This window comes from Tenebrio molitor, chromosome 1 (assembly GCF_963966145.1).
Source record: "Tenebrio molitor chromosome 1, icTenMoli1.1, whole genome shotgun sequence".
NCBI lineage: Eukaryota > Metazoa > Arthropoda > Insecta > Coleoptera > Tenebrionidae > Tenebrio > Tenebrio molitor.
In genome coordinates this window covers 10,243,777-10,266,287 of record NC_091046.1, presented here as the reverse complement: position 1 = coordinate 10,266,287, position 22,511 = coordinate 10,243,777, and the positions used below count along the sequence as shown (strand labels likewise).

The 22,511-nt window shown below is 36.2% G+C and overlaps 2 protein-coding genes across 3 annotated transcripts in view; one reads left to right on the top strand and one right to left on the bottom strand.

Moving 5' to 3' along the window:
- The window catches only part of LOC138122899 (Krueppel-like factor 6), a 300,113-nt gene that overhangs the window by 31,143 nt on the left and 246,459 nt on the right, over positions 1 to 22,511 (top strand). The window lies entirely within an intron of this gene.
- On the bottom strand, positions 12,862 to 15,554 carry LOC138122857 (uncharacterized). Its single transcript, XM_069037245.1, has 5 exons — positions 14,668 to 15,554; positions 14,313 to 14,597; positions 14,053 to 14,260; positions 13,640 to 13,998; positions 12,862 to 13,579 (listed from the first exon to the last, which is right to left on the bottom strand). The coding sequence occupies exons 1-5, from the start codon at positions 14,779 to 14,781 to the stop codon at positions 13,091 to 13,093; spliced, it is 1,455 nt and encodes a 484-aa protein (XP_068893346.1). The 5' UTR covers positions 14,782 to 15,554; the 3' UTR covers positions 12,862 to 13,090.

Genomic DNA, 22,511 nt, shown 5'->3' with positions numbered 1-22,511 from the left:
CATTCCGGCTGGGTATCCGCTTTTTCATCGGGATATGACAAATTATTCGGCAGCTCCGCCTAGAATTCAGTTGCTTCTGGTTAGTTTTTGTTAGACTTACCCTTTCGGTGTGAAAAAGCGTTTTGAAAATCGATACCGGTCTGAAACAAGGGGGCGGTAGGGTCAAATCCCTGTGCACGGAACGGCTCCGGAATCCAATAACTACGCCGCACGTATCGCGGGCCTTTATTAATGCGATCCCCGTCACCCAATGTCCTATATTAGACATCCCCAGACGCTCTCGCTCGCCGCCGCCAGGACGACTGGTCTTTGCAGACAGACACCGGCACGCCGGAACGTGTCAGCCTTTTTGCACCCCGTGACCGCACCGTCGACGATATTTGAATTCTATTTCAATCGGCGATATTCGAGACGTACGGCGAATTTCTTCCGGGTATATATGAATTCTCGGGGCGCTTCTTCCCGAACGCGGCATATGGTTTTTGAATAATTGGAAAGCTCCTCTGCCGACGCGTTATTTGTTGCCTCCCTGTTTTCTTTTATTTGCATTTTAACGCTCTCTAATAAAACAATATTACGCTGCTTCATGACGGCGTGGGTTGCTTATGTTTCCGGACATAACGTGTGGGACGCATCGTCAAAATATCTGCCGAAGGATCGCTGCATTTCCTTAAAAAAAAATTTTTAGAACAAAAGTGGACTTTATAAATCCATAATTTCATGGCTATCCATTTTTTTTTTATTCAAATTTATCTGTTTCTTACAGTAGTGAAGATTGTTTTGTAAAAAATAAACTTATATAGCAGGATCTTTTCGTAAAATTTTCCAAATTAATTAGCCAACGCCACTGCGGCGCTTAAAGAATTTGTTTTGCCTTTTATTGAATTTATTTCATTTTGTAATTAGATTTTTGAAAGTAAAATAAAAATAAAAACTATCCTAAATTAGTGGCATTTGAAATATGTAGAGATCTTGGATTTTCTCATGAGCTATGAGTCATATCTACGCAAACGACGAATATCGGTGTCAAGTAGGCGCTCCAAACCGGCCGGAAAACAAGTCATTCGTTACGTTAGTTTCGTCTCTCTCTTTCATATTTGAATTTGAAAGTACGAGTATCAAATCGACGCTCTCAGTTGTCATTTACAGATTTTTCACTGGTTTATCGCTCCGCCTTCGTGCAGATATTTCCAAGGTCACAGCCTATGAGAGAATCCAACACCTCTACTTAGGTATTAATATATTGTGAAATCGAAATTATTTGGAGTGGTCAGAAAAGACCAATAGAAATTATGAGCGTACGCTTTTCGGTCAGGGGTGGCCGTCATAACTTTAATGTGTCTGCAGGGATGGTCTCTATTGTTTTGAACGTTTATGGCTAATGTTACTAAATCATAAAAAGCAGAAGAGTTATGTACTAAAATCTCATTAATTAACATTAATAGCGTACATTTTTTGTGGGATATTTTTATATCCGTGATTGTGAACACAATGATATTACAAGATTAACATCTACTTTTGAAATGTCAACGTCGTGCATGTGTAACAACTAATTTTTTAGTAAACGATAATGATACAAATGGTGCTTAATTTGCGTCGGTTCGTGTACCAAGGATTATTTTGTGACAAAACAGTTTTGCAATAAAAATTACTATCTTATAATAAGAACGTAAAAAACGAACCGTGGTAGTCTGTGATAATTGTCGAAATGTCACGAATCAATAAACACATAAAGATGATTTGAAACGGACATTTGAAGCCGGAGAAAAGACGAATTTCTTTAATTGCACATAAAACATTTTTATCTCGTTTAAAAATTCAGTAAGAAAAATTAAAAATCGTTTTCGGCTTCCATAACTGGTAAACACACCTTTACCTTTCAAATCTGCAAAACTGCAAAATAAAACATTTGGTCAGCCGAAAAGTCTAATACAAATGTGGTGCGGTAGGTATTTTACAGCACTCAAACTAATCAAGCCCTCGGTTTCTCGTCGAACCTGAACGTAGTTTTCGCGCTGTAAAATACCCCTACTGTTGTAAATAACTGTACTAAATTGTAATTTGGTGAAAATTAGAGTTGCTATTTTTCATGTGAGTAAAATAGGTTAGTAAGCTTTATCTCTGTATGTGGTTAAATATGTACATTATTCGAAATGCTCCTTTATGCGTGATGAATTCTAAAAACAAATAATTGTCCGTGTTAATGTGAGTTTTGTCCGGCGGTGAAAAATTCAAATTTGCTACAATCGTTGTAGAACTTCAAACATCTGCAGTTTTCAGTCCGTGTTTAATAATTTAAAAAAATACATCCGTTGATATTTTTATTTCGAAGGTAATATTATCTATACGTTTTAACGCTCGTTTGTTGGCCGTGACGAAAGAATTCTCCGAGCGTAAGAATAAATATTTTAGTGATGTGATGGATGTGCAGTTTTTAAACAGACTGCGATATAAATTTGAGTTTTCGAACGCTGCCCTCAACAGATTAGTCCGCACTTGATTTATTTTCGATAATAACTCTGGGTGCTGGAAATCAATCCTTGTTACAAATTGATACAAAAACAACGCTCCCACGAAATAACGGAAATATCTCTTCAGATGAACAAATATCCAATAACGTTAAATGGTCCCTATGTCATATTTTGCTCAACAAGACATGTTTTGATGGAATAAAAATCGATAGTACGACATTTCTTATACAAACATTATTCTTGTTGAAAGAAATTTCTCTTATTTACTAATGTTTTATCTGGGGCGTGATCTGCAGACGCCGTCGATTTTTTCCACGATTCAATAACCGCACAACTATAAAACGATTCATCCCCGTCGATGACGACGAGATTTGGTTTTTATGGTGCAGAAATTAAATCGATCATCGGCGTGGCATTTTCAGACTGTCATGCAATATTGTGCTTTTATCGCACACCGTTTCCAAGTTTATTCAGAAAAGGAGGTAAATCCGGACCACATTGCTCAGAAACGTTCACACAATGGGTAAACAAAGCCATCCTCCGGTTAATGTAATTTAAATCATTTAATCACATTATTTGATGTCCTCTGACAACCAAACTACAAATACGGACAGATACAAGGCTGTGCGGTTGTGTACTTAAGGTGTAAACTGTAAGGGTCCAAAATGATATATATTTACGCATATTGCGTCTTTAGATAAAGGGTTCATGGAGAAACCGAGAATATTAATTAACTTCAACCCGTTTACCCCACTTGTCTTCTGAGCTGAAAGGTAAACTTGCTCCGCACACAAAATTATTTATTCCCACATCAAACAGTCCCGTTCCGATTTTTAACAAAACTAACTTCGGCGGACACCACCATTTATTATTTATAATTATGTAGTCTGTTGGGCACAGATGGAACTTGGAATTCTTCTTCGAGGTCGCGTCGTTGTAATTCAGAATCGTGTTAGATCATTTCTGCCAGGCTCTAATAAGGCTTTGGTGGTAAATTCACATAACCTGTGTCCACAGAATTGGATCGATAGCAGAGCTGTCCAACTCACCTTGTTATCAATATTTATCTGTGTAGGGTTGATATCCATAGTGGCATGCTCTGTATTGTGAATTGTACAATAGATATGCAGCACGACCATCGAGCGTGCCCTACGAGCATTGTTATCTGGGTATAATATGTAAAGATCCCCGTGCACCACGATAAGGCGCAGTAATTGCGTATTACCAAAAAAATTGTGATTTGTTCATTAGAAGCGTCGACAGTTTCGGGTTTTGTGAAGAGGGTCGTATTGTTTTTATCAAAGTGGCGAATTTAACAAAGGGTCCTTTGGCCAGCACCCGATTATATCCGACCCCGTGTAAGAGTCAATTTCGAGTACATCATCGTCCCGAGCAAGTCCAGCGAGGAGTGTGTTTGACATGGTAATCAAACTAGGTACTAGCTGACTCGATAGTAAATTACATTCGAGACAAACTGTCAACAAGGGATACTAGCTAGGTTGTTTAAGAATAAAATTGGTAATTTCGACAGAAAGCTTGCCGAAGACGGACAGCATCTCTTCGTCATGAAAGTGGAACAGACCGCGCCGTAATTTCTCTCGCCTCGGGGATGATGATGTAGATGATGATGAGGAGAGATGACAGGAAGGTGATGATGATGTTTCTGCAGCATTTCGGGATGACACAACGCACAATTTCCTGTTGTCGCGAACCGACGTCACTATCGTGTGAAGCATGCATCACACGCGGAATAAACAACTTGTTCTTGAGGAGAGCGGTTATGGCGTCTTCCGGTAGGAAATGGCAGACATCGACTCTTATCAAATCTCAATTCTGGACAACCCGGTCGACGCGAAAGAATAACGCCAATAATATTTTCCGAATGCCGACTAAGAACCACTTGGCGCAAGTGGAACTTGAACGATTTGCTTATTTGTACTCGCTAGATTACTCGTTTTCTGTGATCGGTAGAAATTAAATTACGGTTACGTATTTTGCAAGAGTTTAATTTTCCGTATGCCAACCCCAAATTTACACTCGGATGAAATTTTAGGTGTGTTGAAAAGTGAGGTGATTTAAAACGTTTCGCCCGGGGGATTTTTTACTGAATAATAATTAAATAGCTTTACTTTTTAAACTTTTAGGACAGATGAAATTATAATTTTGTTTGCAAATAGCACGTTCAATAAATGGTGTGCGCTAAATTTTAATAAACCGCATCGAGGCGGCTGATATACAGTGTGAACATAAAGTTTGGAACAAAATTCATAGTAGCGTTATGTGATGTTTTTAAAAAAATCACTCGGACCCGTCCTGTGACGCACAATTTGTTTAAATGACGTGATTGGTTTTTGCGCAATGACGTCGTCAACTATTTTTTTAAATGACAACCCCCACTTTTTTCTTCTCTTTCTGATAGACCTTCCTACCACCTAAACGATGAATGAAAAAAAATTGGTACCTTTTTGTAATTGGTAATTTTTTAGAGAAAATGACAAAATTTACTTCAAGAATTTAATTTAATTTTTAACGTAAAAATTTCAGTGACCTCAAATAAAAACAAACAAACATCTAAGGTTTAACAATACAATTCAATGCAAATGTAGAAATTTTCCCCCGCCAACCATTTGGCACTCACCGATATTTGTACACTGCGCTCAATAATGTCAGGGCTTGGTTCCATTTCAGGGCGAATTCTCTGCCGTAAAGCTTCTAAATTGTTTGGTCTATACAACGCCAACTTTGAGGAGAAATTTAAATGAACATCCGATACAAGTTTTAATAAATAACCACAAGTTCGGCTTAAAAGAAGTACATTTATTTATTAATCTTTCGAGAATGTTAAATGGCAGCTTAACCATGCGTCTGCGGTGTCGAAAGTTTATCAGCGGTATAAATTAAGATTTACGACTCTCCGTATTAATAGATTAAGTAACCTTTATAATTGCAGTCAAAATAGTAAAAGACAAAGTGCCCTGAGGTCATCCAGCCTAATGTTAACGTATTTTTCTTTCTGAAAGTTTCAGTTTATCTGAAGGCTAGATGGAATAGTGGGATTTGTTTGTCGCCGTGGCGCTTGTTCAGTTTTTATTTTATTTAACTAGTTGGCTTGCTTTTAGTGGAAATTATTTGCGACAAATAAGCGATTAGCTGGTTTTTTTGGTAATCAAAATTTATTGGTGTCGTAAGATCGGCGACGGTGTGGTTTATTTGTTGTGTATAAAATACGAGTGCAACGATAAATCTATTATCAATACTGAACAGCTATCTTATCGGTGATCGAAACCAAAATACACAACATCATTAATGCTGTAATATTTATTTTTGTTATTTACAATCAGTTTACCTTGTTTCACAATACGTTTGTTGGTCTGTGCACGTACTAAACATGAACAGTCCGTTGTTATCTGTTGCATAAAACGTAATTGACAGTTAACTGCTTTATTGAAATTGCTAAAGTTTCTCGAAATTTTCATCGTTTTCTCTTCGGAAAACGGACAGTTCTGGTCATTTTCGTTGATCCCAAGGGCCCCATTCTAATATTCCTGCAGGGCGAGGACGTGCATTATAATAATGTTCCCCATTGTACTGCATTCTGCTTCGTTTGGGCGCGACACATGCTGCAGTTTTGCCTCACCCGAGGGTAGAATGTTCGACGAAGTAGTTAACAAAAGTAAGCCAGAGGCTCGAATGTTTTGGTTAAGTAACGTTTCGTTAAACTTTCGTTTTGGCGCCAGACAATTTTGTAAATATTGGATCAGTAGAGATTTTTATTTCCATCAAGATCTTTTAGTAGCGTCTTGACGTTTGCACTGGAGAGCTGTCATTCATGTGCCTCAAGTGTGATGTTTTGCCGAGAAAATCAGGCGTGAAATTGTAGTATTTATCTGTTGAAATGCGGTTTCTGTGTCTCCCGTTGATTGTTTTATTTTTTCAATTTTTGTTTGGGGTTCGTGCGAGCGTTTGAAGTCGACGGTGCAACTGAGCGCACTTGTATCGGTGGAAGTTGAACCTATTTTTATATGCAAATATAAACCAAAATTGTTTTGAAAAGTTCAAACGAGCACACTTATTCCCAACAGCTATCCTGGATCCAGGACATTCAGTGAATAAACAGCTGATTTATAAAGGCGCAGCCAACACGTCGTCATTCTACCGATGTTTGTTCACACGTTAAGATTTGTTCACAGCGATAAGCGTTATCAGTCATGCTACAAGGCTCTTTATATTGCCCTAGTTATGCGCTCGATTTCAGAGCGAGTAATTCCCGTAATTACCTCGCCGGTTATCTCTCCAATTATTTATTAAAAAACGAAAGTCACAGTCTAGTGCAAATTAAATGCCGAGCGGGATGTTATTCTTTTGCGAACGTGATGCAAAAGAGTCTCTAAACCAGATTACTTTTTGCCAAACAATGGTAGGACGTCGGTAATTTTATATAGTTATCGCGAATAGTTTCCTGCAGAGGAGTTGGTTGTTCGTAAGTGTTTAAAAGAGTAAAAAATCTTGTAGCTAAATATTCTAGAAACAAGCTAATCAATTTGCAAGGTACCTGGCGACAAAAAATTAAAAACAATTTAGTCACAATTCAATTTTCTACGGTTCCTGAATTTGGTATTGGGAATTTCACATCGAAATTAAAGATTTAGCATTTTTTCGAAATTCTCCGAAACTGACGAAGCGTGATTCGTTAATATTAAAAATCTATCGGGTGTTCATTTAAATTAATCCTTAAAGTTGGCGCTGAAGAATCGATTGTGAACGCCCCACTCGTCAAGTCTCTAGAGTTAAAACACAAACAACATAAAAAGTGAGGTTGGATTGAAGCAGCTGGTGCGTGGTGCGTTCACAATCGACTCTTCAACGCCCACTTTGAGGATAAATTTAAATAAACACCCGATATAAGATATGTAAATGTACTCGGACTTTTGACGAATTTTGTTTAAGTATTTAGTGTTTTCCGTAATTAATATTTAAATGCATTTTGATCTAAATAAAAATGTTGGAAAGATGTTCAACTTTAAAACTGCGGTAATAAATATTAGATAAGTATCCAGGTGTTTCTCACGAAGTTCCCTAAACAGTCTTCATTAAGTAAACCACTTAATGGTTAAACTATAGCCATGAATATTTTTGCTTGCATGTGGATTTGCATAAGAATTTTGATTATACAATTTTGAGTTAGCTCCCATGTTAGAATTTAAAGATAAGTGTATGCATTTAAGATTTCGCATTTTACGTACATACCATTAAGATTTATCTAAAAACGAATATTAAAGTGGTTGTTTTCATTTTCTTTTGCCGATCTTCACACGACAAATTGTTTGAGCGGGAAATTACTTTCCCCTTTTTTGAAAATTAATTTTCACTCATAAATTACAGAAAAACAGTTTTTATTGCTTTCATCTTTGCACTGAACAATAAAACAAGAGATTCTTATTAAACAACCCTGGACAAAGCACTTCAATTATGCAGGAAGGGTTATGTTGTCGTTTATTACACATTAAGCCAAGAATGGATGCATTTCATATCCTAAGGAAGTAATGCATGCAGACGCGTCGTTGCACTTTATTAAGTTTGACGTTTATGTTAATTATTGTAAAATAAAAAAATCCGTGCAGCGCTGCACCGTGGTATCGATATCTTTTCAGTGTTTCGAAATAAACTTGCAAGTACATACTCGGTTGGTTCAGAAACAATCTCATTTTTCAATTTTAGTCGCCATAAAAATGCAATCTTATAAAACCGCAGTATAGATTTTGCACAATAATGTGCTCCGGAGAATTGAAAACTATACGTAGAGTTGCACCTGAGCCATTTGCATTTATCGATTTTTATGCTTGCATACAATAATATTTGCTCGGCACACTGCCTCTTATCAGTATCTCATGATACGGTGAACTGTGTGCTTTATGCCGAGGGAATTTTTCATGCGTGTTCAATCGCGCAATTCGCAAGGTGGAGTTGTCGATATTGCTCTAGTTCGCGACGAACAATCGAGGATATTAAACCGTGCAGTATTTTTGGGAGTTGTGTAATCCCATCTGTCATCGAGCTTGACCCCGTTTTAAGTTTGGCAACTTTACGACTTATTTCAATTTTACGTTTCCAAAACATCCGCAGGTCCACCAATTAACGAGTCCCGAAAGAGACACCGAAATTAATTGGGTGTGTATATATTTAGGCGAAGAAAGCTTTATTTAGAGGCGTCGTTTTCGATGTGGGATGTGTTTTTAATTAACTTTTTTGTTGCTGCGTTCTTTTTTCCGTGCGAATGCAAATATCGACAATTAAGCCGAATATCGAATGGAATTTAATGTGATGCAGCGTGATGTGCCGAAGTTTTAACCCACTAACAGGATGTGTTTTATAACTAAATTTAGACGGGCACTTAAAATAAACCATTTTTTGGAGTGTCGAGTGCGGACGCCATGCTGCAGCTTTCAGACGTGGTGAAAATTCTTCGGAAACTGTCGTCGTGTTTATTTTGTTGTTGGCTGTTGGTTGTGTTTTTTTATTCGGAAATTGTTTATTTAATCGTTGTGTTTTGTTGTTAAAGGAGCGTCTGTGATCTTTTTGTTTTTCGTTATGGCATGATTACATGTTTGCTTCCGGATAGATAATGCGAGGCATGCTCGGAGTTTAGGATTCGGAGTTTAGCAAGTAAATAGTTTGGGAAATATTTCCATAATTATAATTTTATGCGTGAAATGAATTTGTTTTCCCCTGAACTTGCGCCCTGGTGTAAACACAATTTTTACAAGATTAACTAATTGGTGGAGCTTACATTATTTGTGATGGTGGTGCGAAGTTTACACATACAAAAGACGTCGTGTAAGCCATTTATGTCGATCTTCTTGCGACTTTAATATGTGTCGTGTCGTCTTTAAATCGAGTTTGCGAACACCTATTATTATTAACACCCCAAGTGCAGCGATATCGTGTTCCAAAGCAGGTATAACAAAGGACGGAAAATAGACAAACGCTCTGAAAATGTTTAATATTGACAATGCAAGACGATAATGTCGGTATTTCTGCAGACGCTCGAAGAGAGATGAGATTCCAGGAAACGGGAGTAACGGAGAGGACAAAACTATGACAGTTTAATGTTACAAAGGACTTTTAGCGCACAATGGGTTTAAGGGGCGAACTTTAATCAGTTCCTCCCGAAAATAATCCCCGAAGAATAAAAGAAAATGTTTTTAAGATCAAGTTAAACTTTTCCAGAGAAAATGTTTTCCTTGTTACAAGCACGGATATAACATATAAGCACCGAAGTTTGGTTACTGCGTTAAAGAAATTGACCTTTTTTTATCAGGAATTTTAAATTGCTACTTTATATTCCTTACACAAAAACGAAATTTTGCAACACGGGCTTATTCGCTGCATACTTTATAAGACTCACGTTTCGGATCTATCATCCGACTCCGAATTCATCAAATCGATTCGAATTGGCAGTGCTGATTTCAAAAATTTTTCAATACGTTTCCAACATTTTTCCCGATTCCTCCACTCATCGCGACGAACACAAGTCAGCTATCTATTATAGTAAAATGGCCTCTCAGAAATTCTTCTGTGTTAATTTGAAAAGGACTGCTTTGTATTTGAAATAACATTTTTACTCAACAACAGTTTTAAAAAGGAGAATACATTTCACCGTACACCACTAACAAAATTGTCGAGTTATGTTAGATACAAAAAATATTTTCTTGGCGTCTGTTAAAAAATATAAAGAAACATGAATACATAAAATTTTGTTTCTCTATTTTGTAAACAAAACAACCAACATTGCCAAATTTTACGATGTATACTATTTCTACTGAAATTAAAATTTACATCCCGGTTACTGCCAATGACCCACTTTTTCAAGCGACTTCAGTCCACTCTTAAGGTAGGCGTTCACTAGACAGCATCGTACCCATCAGACGCATCAAATAAATCGCCTTCGTAGTTTTAAAGTTATTTTGTTCTACATGTTTGGAAAAAATATTATTGTGCCGCCTTTTTGAAACAGATGCCCAATTTAAATTTATTATTAACTGCGCTTCTGACATTAACAGCATTTTATTCGCGCTTTTCAATCCAGTTTTCGTTCCTTATATTCGTTGTATCAACAGAAATCTATATTTTTCAATACAAATTGCAAATACGTCTGGTTTTAGAGCTAAACAGACTGGCAAAATTTGTGAGGGTAGGATTTAGCCAACAACCTAACCCGAAAATGTGATATTTAGAATTTGCCGAATTTATTCTACATAATATAAAGCGGCACATTCAAAATTTGACAAGTTTTCATAGCGAGCTGGACCAGACAATCATTTATAGATACCCTGTATAAACGGTGAAGAAAACCGAAAATTTAACTGTTCTCTGAAGTTGCACTGGTTATTATGAATATTGACAGTAACAATGACTTGCTAATGTTTATAACATGTTGCAATCAAAACACCTTAGACACTAAGCACTAAAAATAACTTCCATATTTTTGCTAAATAAATGACTCAGTGTAGAAAAAAGTATATTATACTTTTTTAATAAGAGACATTGTAGCACTTGTGCTACAACAGACCCCTTATTAAATCGCTATAATAATGTGCTACAATGCCTGTAAACTTAGACCAAAATTAAGTAAAAGTAAAATTGGATTTTTTTACAATGTAGCTTAAACTGACGTGTAATTTTAGTTGATGGAGAAAACAAAGTGCGTTTAATTTTAAAAATTTCAATTTTGTTTTTGCGCTGCGGTTGTATTTTTTTCTAAAGTAAAGTTTTATTAGAGAGTATCCGAAGCGGCCCCAAAAGTAATTATGATTGATCGTTTGCTTGTTATATTAAACAAAATATGTTGCAAACCGGAGTAATCGTTTTCTTATTTAGATGGATTTGCTCCGGGCTCTAAGACCTTTACACTCTTATTTACATTGAATAAGCGGCCAAGGAAAGAAATTAAGGCGAGATTGAAAACAAAAAAAAAAACGCAATTAAGGCGAAATTGAAATAAAAGTAAACTCGAGCGATTTCGTGTTTTAATCTGGCAAATTACAAATATTTAACATCGAGATAACGAGGTTTTCAGACACATGCGGAGAGTAACGAAGCCAGTAGGTTACTTTATTTATAAGAACGTTCTCTTATCTGACCCATCTTCACCCGAAAGAAAATCGCTCCAACCCCAGTTTGTTTTTCTGACACAGTTCAGTTTCATAATTGATTTACATTTTGTGAAAATTCGTTTGGAATCGAAGCCGCGAGCCGCGGAAAGCAGAATAGCTTCGAAACTAGGTGTTACACGGAAGCGACGATAAAATCTAAATACCCTGTCGGTTTATTTTGTTTGGGGCGTAGGTATCTGCTGCCAGCACAAATACCCCCAGATAGGTGGTACAATGGAAACGCGACCCAAACCGAAGGACGAATTGATGCCTCCGACGTGTTCGTGATTACGGACCAAGAGGAAGATTAAAAAACAGGGGGCTCTAAGTGACTACGGTTTCTGCACTTCTCAGTTAGCTCACAAGCGTCGTTATTCCTCTGAAACTGAAGTTGACTTTGCCCATTCCGACTGTTCGGTCTCATATTTCAGCGAATTAGAAAAGTGCCAAAGCGAATTGTCCTTCAGCCAGATCCTCTCAACCGGTGTTCATTTTCAGAAGGTTTTAGATATAAAAAGCGACGATTATATGGCTATTTACATTATTTTATTAAGGTGTTGGGCTGTTAGCGTTACGGCGTGGCGTTGCTTTTTACTCTCTCGACGTAAAACAGGAAGTTTGTGCATAAATTGGAATTATCATAAGCCGGTTTTAAATATAAAGCGCACCTAGTTGGTTACAACCTCGTATTTATTTTTGCTGCATCTACGTGTTGTCGGCAATTTTACGCACTAATTTGCTTCCTTGCAGTTTAAACTTGGAGCACGTGCTTGCTCATACTTAATATTGTCGGGCATTAATTCTTCCTTAATTAAGTTTGTTTGTCCAACTAGTTAGGTAAAACGTAATCAGGCGTAAACTTGACGTGGACACATTCTATTATGTTTACGTAATATTTACAAAACACACGAGGGAGTCTCTTGATTTAAGCCATCTTGTTTGGTCTGAATATTTGCGTAGACTTGTAATCATTAAAATAAAACGGTATGAATGATATGTGAGTGAAAGAGGAGGAAAGAATCTGCATTGTTTTGTTAGCACCAATTTACAACGCGCCCATTGTACGGGTTTTCGTTTTCGAGCTCGTTCTTACGGAAAATTGTTTTTAACACTCTGACCTTAATTATTTTTCGACAAACATCCACTGCTTGCAACTGACGTCACTTTGCCACACTAGGTACCACGAATCCAGTGGGGCACTTGATGAAACTCCAGTTTCATAATTGTTAGGGCCCGGATTTTAGGCAATTAAAAAGTCGGAAATAGGTGCCTAAAATAGTCCCTTAAACTACTGCAAATAGTCCCTTAAAAACTGAAAATAAGCCATACTAGGTCCTTAAAGTTGTGGTTAATTAAATTAAAAAATGTGTTTTTAAAGTTTTAAGTAGGTACACACAACAAGATATTTACTAATTATTTTTTATTAATTAATATACAATACTACAAGTTTGTTAGTTATTTACATTGTTACGTATTTACATTGCATACAAGATATTGCTCTAAATTTTCTACTTTAAAACATTGTCGGTTATCCACCAAAATGGACTTATATTTTGAAAAACTTCTTTCTACCTCGCAAGAGGTAATGGGCGCAAATTTGTAATAAATTTCTTCCATTTTGGTGTCATGTTCCGGCACATCTTCACCTCTAAAAATTCTTGCCAATTCTAGAAGAAATTTGTATCCAGGATTTTTTTCAGTAACATCTTCAAGTTTTTTTAATGCTACTGCTGCTACAGGGCCTGGAGATTTTTTTAGGGAGGTAAATACGTTTTCAACAATTTTGATTGAATCGGTTAAAGGTAACCCATTTTTTTCCAATTGAGTAATACTTTCGCAGATTATTTTAAAATTACTGCGAACATAAATTAATTGGTTTTTTATTCCGGGTTTCTTCATTATAGACTGTGCTTTTTGAATAGCAACAGCAGAACTTCCATCAAAGGACATGACAACCTGTGAGTAGTTAAAAACAGTTTAACAATCAATTAATTTGCTTATCTTTTATATACTTACTTCTTTAATGGAATCAAAGTGTTCGCTGTAAAACATAGCAGCCTGAAGCCATGTTCCCCATCGTGTTAAAATTGGCTGTGGAGGCAGTGGCATTTCTTTTAGTTTTTCTTTGTACATTTCAACTCTCAAAGGTGCCTTAACGAAAATTTTTTTCACGTTCGAAATTAAATTATCCACATCTTCATATTGATAGCGAATTTTTTCAGCCACTAGATTTAAAGCATGCGCTAAGCATGTGACATGCACAATTTTTGGATAAAACACCTTAAGGTGTCTACCAGATTTTATCATATATGGTGCTCCATCCGTTACAAACAAAAGAAACTTTTCAGCAACAACTCTGGTACTCCACAAGATTTCTACGCATAGAAATTTTAAATCAAAATAAATTTAAAAAAGTGAAAAACCCTTACCTAAAGATTGATTTACGAATCTAGCTATTGTCTCATGATTTGTTCTTTCTAATTGTTTAGACGCCAAAAGATAAGATTTTCCAGGTTCATCTTCTGAAAGTTTCCCAACCAGACAATTCGCCACATATCGCCCAAGTGCATCTGTTGTTTCGTCAACTGAAACCCATATGTTAAAAGGATCCAGCTCATTCCGAATGCGGTCAATAGTCTAAAAGTGAAAATAATTTTAAATTAAATATTAAAAGATAGTATGTTCATACATCTTTGTAGCATTTTGGTAAATAATTTTTCCGTAAAGTAGACTCATCCGGAATTTTTCTACCACAATATTTTGTCAGAAAATTCTGAAACGCAGGATTTTGTAGTTTGTGCCATGGTATATTGGCAGCTAAAAAGACGTTACAAAGTTCCATATTGAATGTACTATTTGCCGATTCCTCCAAGTTCTGTGTCAGCAACGTTTGCCGAAGCGGTGTCATAATGTTCTCTTTATGGATGGCCGTTTGCTCATGCTGTTGCAAGTGACATTTTTTTTCGCATATAAACTACAAAAAATAAAATTTTCAAATAAGTAAAAAATATAAAATGACATATTTTTAATTATGCTTAACTTACCAGTTTACCACAAGCTTTACAAAACATTTCTCGGCTTGATTTTATTTCATATAAATCTTTCTTGCTTGTCCACTGTAATATTTTTTCGCGTAAACTAATTTTTTGTTTCGGCATTATGTTCACTTTAAACAGGTTCACAAGAAACACGACCACTGCACGGAGATAAAGTAAACGAGAAATGACAAATTTGTAATGCTTATATTTACGTCTCCCACCAAATTTCAGAGGAGATGGTTAATTTTATATTTCTTAAATTTTTAGAAAATGACACCCTTAAGGTTTCTCTTATTGTTTCACTTCGGGATTTTAATTTTCGTTTTTATGGCAAGGACCATTTTATAAACGTTAAAGCTTCTAACAATACCTAAGTATCAGAAAACATTAGACCGCGTATACCTGCACCCCTTCGAACACAGGCAAACAGATAAACTCTGTAATTTATGCCAGTCCAGTCTAATGGTTTGTGGTACTTAGGTATTGTCGGAGTATTTACCGCTGACATCATGGTCCCAACCGTAAAAGCGAAAAAGTAATTCCTGTATTGTACTGCACTTTGTACATTTCAGTAATTACATCTCCTTAAATTTTAAAATCATAAAGCATTGTAAATTTTATTGAGGTACCACTTTTACATTTTCAATACCGTAAACTTCCCAGAATTCGAAAATTGGGAAAAAACCGCAAAAATGAAATTGATTTTTGGTCATTTTAGGCATGTTCAGGCAGTTAAAAGGTAAAATAGGTATTTAAAGGGCATTTTAGGCCGAATAGGCAGAATCAAATATGGCTCTAATTACTCTAATTAAGCCAGAAATCATTTATAGACAAGTTTCATACATGTGCCTTAAAAAATAAAAATAGTCCATTTTGCCTAAAATCCGGGCCCTAATAATTGTGAAGCTTACACCGCCAATTAATTACATTTAAAATTATTTTCGGAACTGCATTTAGTGTCGTCTATTTTTTCGTCTTTCTGGTCGGGTTCAAGGGCCTTTGCTTGAATGAAACGTTTCTTTGTTCGGAATCCTTCGTATCCGTGTTTGCTTCATTTTCGATTGCCAGGACCCCTTTTTCGGATCGTTTTTTGAGGTGTTTCTTGTGTTGCGCATTGTCCTACGGTGACACGTACATGTTCGCGGAAACTTTTTTCGTGTTTTGTGGTACAACAATCTGTGACAGTTTCGGTCGAGTTGGACGAGGCATTGTGTTCGAGTTTTTGCATTTTTCGAAACAAAGCGGCAAAGTTACCTTTTCGTATCGTTTGAATGTTAGTAAGTAAATCCATTAAAATACGTTCGGGAAGTTTAAATTAAGCCAGTTGGTACACTTTGCAGCTTTCGGAAATGTTTAGCATTGATCGAGTCCGAACCAGTCGTTCGGCAAAAACTCGCCCAAAGTCCCGGAGTTTTGTTTGCGTCTAATGCAAGTTTTAAACGATTCGGGTGCCTCCATCGAGGTCGGTTGTAGAAAATCAAACGCTACAACAAAATCGGCCGTTCATTCTGAATAGGTTATCGAGCTTGCAATCGAAAACATGTATTTTTTGCGCGAAGCCCGTAAAGTAATCCTCCGGATAAAGCGTCCAGGATCCCGAATCCAGTTTTCCATTTATCTCTCTTTTTCTTCCATATAATCTGAATACTCCAATCTCGTACCTGTTCTTTCATCTTGGATCCCGTTCCAGTTTTCCAACACACACGCTCGGACAAACTCGTCTCCGTTAAAACCGCATGCACTAATTGATCTGGCGCTTTTTCGATGTCCATTTTCGGATGGAAATTCTCGAGTAAATCCCATGCGGCGCCGATCAGATTCCGCTTATGCTTATGTTCGTAAATAACCGTAGAATCAGAAATGGGTTGTGTTGATCAATCAGTCTACATCGATTAAAGGCAAACACAGAGTCGCACGCTCGTTCGAGCGAAATCGGAAATGTTACATAAACTTCCAGTGTGCCGTTACGAGGGGTTTTCCACTTGCGAAACGCGGCCATTCCGGCATGTTTAAACTAAAAATGAAGTTTTACCGGGAAGGGAATAATGTATTTTTTGTGTTCGAGTCTAGACTGCTTTCGAATTAAACGACCAAGCCTGCAAACAGTTACAATCCTTCGAACATTTCTGCAAACACAAGTATGTGTAATGTACCTTATATGTAGGCACATAATTAAATGTGCAATATTTGCAATTTCTTCGATAAAATGTTTCGTTAAATATAGTTTCATATTATGTATGAAATGAAAGATGTTTTTGTTCGTCGTGCAGGTGCAAGTAAGAGATTAGATTTAGCGTGCTTGACGTAAAAAATATCGTAACGAACAAGAAGTGACAATGAAAGGTTACACCAAGATCAAGAACTTTTATTATCGACTCGGCCTTGGAAGTGTTGCTGATTAAACTACACCTATAACCTATAATTAATATCAAATAAAATTAATAAACAAAAGAATTAATAAAATATGCAACTGTGCGAACTTGCAACAAAAAAAAAGTACTACGACATTTATTATACACTAGCTCACCCGACAGACGTGTCTTGTTTGTGATCGTTTTGTGAATTTGTGAAAACCTATTGGAAATGTGTAAACAAAGTAAAAATGAGAATGCGGTTTTGTTCCAAAATTTAAGTGACAATTTAATTAAGTCAGAATTTCATGTCAAACAAATCATGTATTTTCTTCCGTTAAATTTGAAATCACAATGAATCTTAAGGTGTTTAATTTACATTTCGATTTCGATTGCAAGATCGATGTTCAAGTAAACAATCGAAACAAGGAAATGAATTGCGACGAACTTACAATTCAATTTTTCATCACTATGTAACCGATTGGCTTGATTGACAATTTGACAATCAGCTGTCAAATGACATTTGTGGACGTAGCTAAATAAATTGGAATAGAAATAAAACAACTACATTTTTTGGACAGATCGCGAAACAACAGAAAAATAAAAACAAATCTAATTTTATTTTAATTTAGGCTGGAATGCATTTTTTCAGATTTTTCTCCAAATCTTGATTTGTTTTTCAACTGAAAACATTCAATTAAGTTATTTCCATCCCGGGAGCATTATATCGGACAAAACAAAAAGAATCAATAAAATATGTCGTTCCAATCGTCAATTATGATCGAGAGTGCATACAAAAATAATGTTTCCAGTTTGTCCGAATTTTCCGACTTTTCCTTTTAAATTGTCCCGAAATTTTTTTCTGAAAAGATTTCCAAAACCATAACGAACAAAAAAAAATTACGCATATCCACCGTTCCAATCCTGAGTTATGGTCTTGAGTTCATACAAAAATCCCATAGAAAAAAATACATTCTGTTTTTTCCGAAGTTTACAATTTTCCGGGCAACTTTTCCATTTTTTCTTACCCTAAAAACCTTATTCGAAGTACATATTACGAATATTTTTAAAAAAATTGCCAAATCGGTCCAGCCGTTTTCAAGTGATGCGCTTACCAACGAATAGCATTTAATTTTTATTATAAGATCTTAAATTGTTATGTATTGCATAAAAACATCCAGAAGATGCGAATGTGGAAAAGTTAAGTTACAACTTGTTTGTTTACGTTTGATATAACCATCTGTGCAGCCGTGGTTCAAGTTACAACAGCATTCCTATCAAGAATCTGACAAAAAATTTTAATTAATATGAAAAAACAAATTGTGAAGCTGCAGTTTCTACATAGATTTTTAAAACATTAAGTACCTACCTGTATCAGATTTATAGTATGTATATGTGTAGGTGTTTTTCAAAAAAGTTTCGTTAAAAATATTTTGAAAGAATGTACCGTGAGATCATTTAAATTTATAATTTAAGTAGGCTATGACTTTTAAACTAGATTGGCAGTACTGTTGACAACTTGATTTGAATTGTCAAAGTGATGCTTGAAAATTCAATACAAAATATGAAACGGCGAGTAACAGTTGCATCCAAGCCGGGGGAGGACACTTTGTACATTTTCATTTCTTTTAAATTAAAACGGATTGAACATAAGAACCCTAAACGTCAAAATGTTTACATAACCTCTAATTTACAAAGCGACTAAATTGACAGGATCCGCAATCGTAAAAAAATGGCTGCTTTAACTATAAATTTAAATGATCTCACGGCTGAAATGCTGAGTACCTGCGCAATATTTTGAATTAAATTTTAAACTCAGTATTGTGCAGTAAACGAAGCAAAACTGGTTGGATCTATTTATCGAGGTCAAGCAATGATAAAATATTTTTGTAAAAAGGGCTTGTGGCTTCAAGGATATGAGTGAAATGCTGACGACATTGCATCTTTGTATCAAAAGGATAAGAAGTGACTTTCTACGACGCGATTCTCTGCACCGGACAAGTCGTGGTGAAATTTAGCAGAAAGCTGTGGTTTAACCGTAAGGTTTGTTATGATGGAGGAAATTGAATTTTATCGCTTGGATCCATAGTCAAAATGCCAAAAGTATGGAGTGGAGAAATTTTCGTGCGACCACCTGAGCAGGAGAAGTTATAAAAGTTTGTTGGGATTCAGTTGGAGTGCATTTGATTGACTCTTTGCCACGATGACATGGTGTAACAGAATGTAACAGGCGATTTTTATTGTAAATTGGTTTTTAAAGTATTACTAGAATGAAAAACGAAGGGGAAAATTGAGAATTCATTAGGACAACGTTCCGTTTCAAACATTCGAGCAATCACTGTATTATCCAGAAATAAGACCATCGATTGGTTCTCATTCCCAGAATTAAAATGGTACTCTTGTGGTGGTATTCGTTCTTCCCCAATGAGGTGCTTGGGGTCACATACAATTTTTTTTTCGGAAGACATGAAATGCGTCATTGACCTTAGAGCTTGAGGTTTTGCCTTTATATCAGACGAATTATCCCAATAATAATCGGAAAATATTTCATTTTTGTTGTATCCACGGAAATAAGGAAGAACAATCAAAGCCATGTTGCCATATGTTATTTGAGGTAAAACTGACATAAAATCACTTCTTGAAAACGCTGATCACAATCATTCAGAATTATTATACCATTGGCTAGCAAAAAACAAATAATCAAAATCTTTTTTAATACATAGTTAAAATAAATGAGGTCAAAGACGCCCCCATATCTTCTAATCTAAAAGATGTGTAATTTATTTATTATAGATATTTTTCTCATAATTTTCTAACATGAGTTGACATTTCCCTAGTGAGTTTTCCCCGAATTTTGGGGCACCCAGCATACACATAATAATGATCACCATTAAAAAACTGGAGATTGTGTTAAAACTACATAATTGCGATAAAAAAATTCGGTTTATTTTGGTGGTAATAAATGTTTTTGATTGCAGTGAGTTATTTAGGTTACTTTGCAGATCAAGCTGAAGTAGCAAAAGCGAAACATTAAAGTAAAAGACGATAAACCTCTGCTAGTGCAATTTTTTCAACTGTGTTTATATAAAGATAATAAATAAACCTTTTCGGACTGATATTGAAAGTCATAGACGATCCACAAGAAACTAGGTTTATTAAGTAATTAAGTACACTTTTAAAAGTGTAAACCAAGCTGTCTTGGTCTTTGAATTTCTTGCAAAATATTAAATCAGCTTCTGCTTCTTTGATTGAATTTGATCATTTTCTGTCATAGGACTAACAGATATGTGCCAAAATGAGGTAAGCAACATCAAATCTGTGCCTAATTCATCAAATTTTTCGTATTGATGAAATTTCCGATAAAAACGTCTTCTGGGCGATAAATATTTACTCAAGCATTCTGCCAAAATATTATATGGATAATTAAATGGTGTTTTGTTAATTTTATGAAACATCAGAGGTTGTGGAATGCTTTACATTTTGGTAGATGCATAATTGAAAAGGACTCTCGACATCAGTATTCCTACAAATATCTTATATTGATCAAAACAAGTTTAAATGTTGAAGAGAAGGTACCGGAAGACACTTTTCATAATGACTTATCTGTCACCCCACCCTATTGTACCTCTTTTGCTCGTGCAAGATATCGACAATACTGACAATCAAGTTTCAAACATGTTTATTTGTATTGAAGCACATTTTGTCTAGCAAAATACGAAGAAGGAGAAATAAACGAAAAAGTGAGGGAGCTGAGCGAGAACGTAAAAAATGCAACAGAAAAAAAAGAGATAGAGATAAGAGAGAAGAAGGGGCTGTGGAAAAACGAGTGGTGGGATAAAGAATGCAGGGAAGGGAAGCAAGCAGCAAGAAAGAAACTAAGAAATTGGAAAAAAGAAAAAGCAACGAAGGAAGAGTACAAGAGAGCACGCAAGAGGTACAAATTAGTATGCAAAGAGAAGAAGGAAAAGAAACGGATGGAAGAAGAAATGAAGATGAAAGGTATAAAGACGGAAGAAGAGGTGTGGAGATACATAAATAGGGAAAGAAAGAAAAAAGGAGAAATAGTGAGTGATAGAATTACTATGGAGGAATGGAGAAAGTACTTCAGTGAGTTGTTGGGGGGTGAGGAAAACAGACAAGAAAAGGAAAAGAGACAACACAGAGTGGGAGAAATAGAAGAGATAACAAGAGAAGAATTAGAGCAACAACTAAGAAAACTGAAAAGGAAAAAGGCACCGGGGAGGGACGGTATACAGAACGAATCGTGGATATATGGAACTGAAAGGGAAGTTGATAGGTTGTTAGAGATAATGAATGGAGTGTGGAAGGGAGAGGGCTTCCCCCAGGAGTGGAAGGAGGGGATAATATGCCCCATATATAAGAAAGGAGAAAAGGATGCAGCCAGCAATTACAGGGGGATCACGCTCCTTAATACGGCATATAAGGTATACGCGATCATTGTGGAAGAAAGACTGATGAAGGAAATGAATGAGCGGGGTGCGTTACCAGACGGGCAGGCGGGATTTAGGAAAGGTAGAGGGACTATGGACAACGTATATATCTTGAATCATATAATAGGAAATGAGATAAAAAAGAGGGGTAGCAAGTTATATGCATTTTTTGTAGACCTGAAGGCGGCTTTTGATAATGTGGAAAGAGACTTACTGTGGGAACACTTGAGAAAGAAAGGGATAAATGAGAATCTGGTAACAAAAATAGAAGAGATATATGAAGAGACGATAAGTAGAGTGAGAGTGGATGGAAGAGTGAGTGAATGTTTCAAGACGTATAAGGGAGTAAGACAAGGTTGTCCACTAAGCCCCAGCCTGTTTGCAGCGTTTATAGGAGATATAGAGGAGATGTTCAGGAAGGGGCAGGCAGGGGGGGTCGTGGTGGTCAAAGAAAAGTGTGGTCTTTGGCATACGCGGATGATTTGGTGGTGCTAGCGAGAGAGGAGAAAGGTATGAAAGAAATGTTAGGAAACATGGAGAAATATATGAGGAGGAAAAAGTTGACGGTGAATGTAGAGAAATCCAAGATGATGGTGTTTAGAAAGGGGGGTGGTAGGAGAAAAATAAATGAGTGGAGATGGGAAAAGGATAAAATTGAAGAAGTGAAAGAATTTAAGTATTTAGGTTATGTGATGAATGAAAGAAACACAGCAGCAGCACATGTGAGAGAGTTAGTGAAAAAAGCGAATAAGATAATAGGAGCGGTATGGGGGATAGGAGAGAGAAAATTTGGACATGACTTTAGAAGGAGAATAATGATGTTTGATAGTCTGGTGAAAAGCGTGATGATGTATGGAGCGGAAATATGGGGATGGAGAGAGCAAGAAGGGTTGGAAGGGGTGCAAGGAAAATATTTGAAATGGGTGCTAGGAGTAGATAGAGAGACACCGGGCTATATAGTGATGGAGGAAACAAAAAGGGATGGAATAAGAATAGAAGCAGGAAAGAGAGCAATAAGATTTGAGGAGAGGTTGATAGAGAGAGGAGA

Excerpts from the sequence above, each read along its gene's own strand:
- LOC138122857 (XM_069037245.1), bottom strand. The coding sequence starts at position 14,781 with ATGCCGAAACAAAAAATTAGTTTACGCGAAAAAATATTACAGTGGACA. Across the intron at positions 13,999-14,052 it reads ATTCGTAAATCAATCTTTAG|AAATCTTGTGGAGTACCAGA; the intron begins GTAAGGGTTTTT and ends TTCTATGCGTAG. Across the intron at positions 13,580-13,639 it reads ACTTTGATTCCATTAAAGAA|GTTGTCATGTCCTTTGATGG; the intron begins GTAAGTATATAA and ends AACTACTCACAG.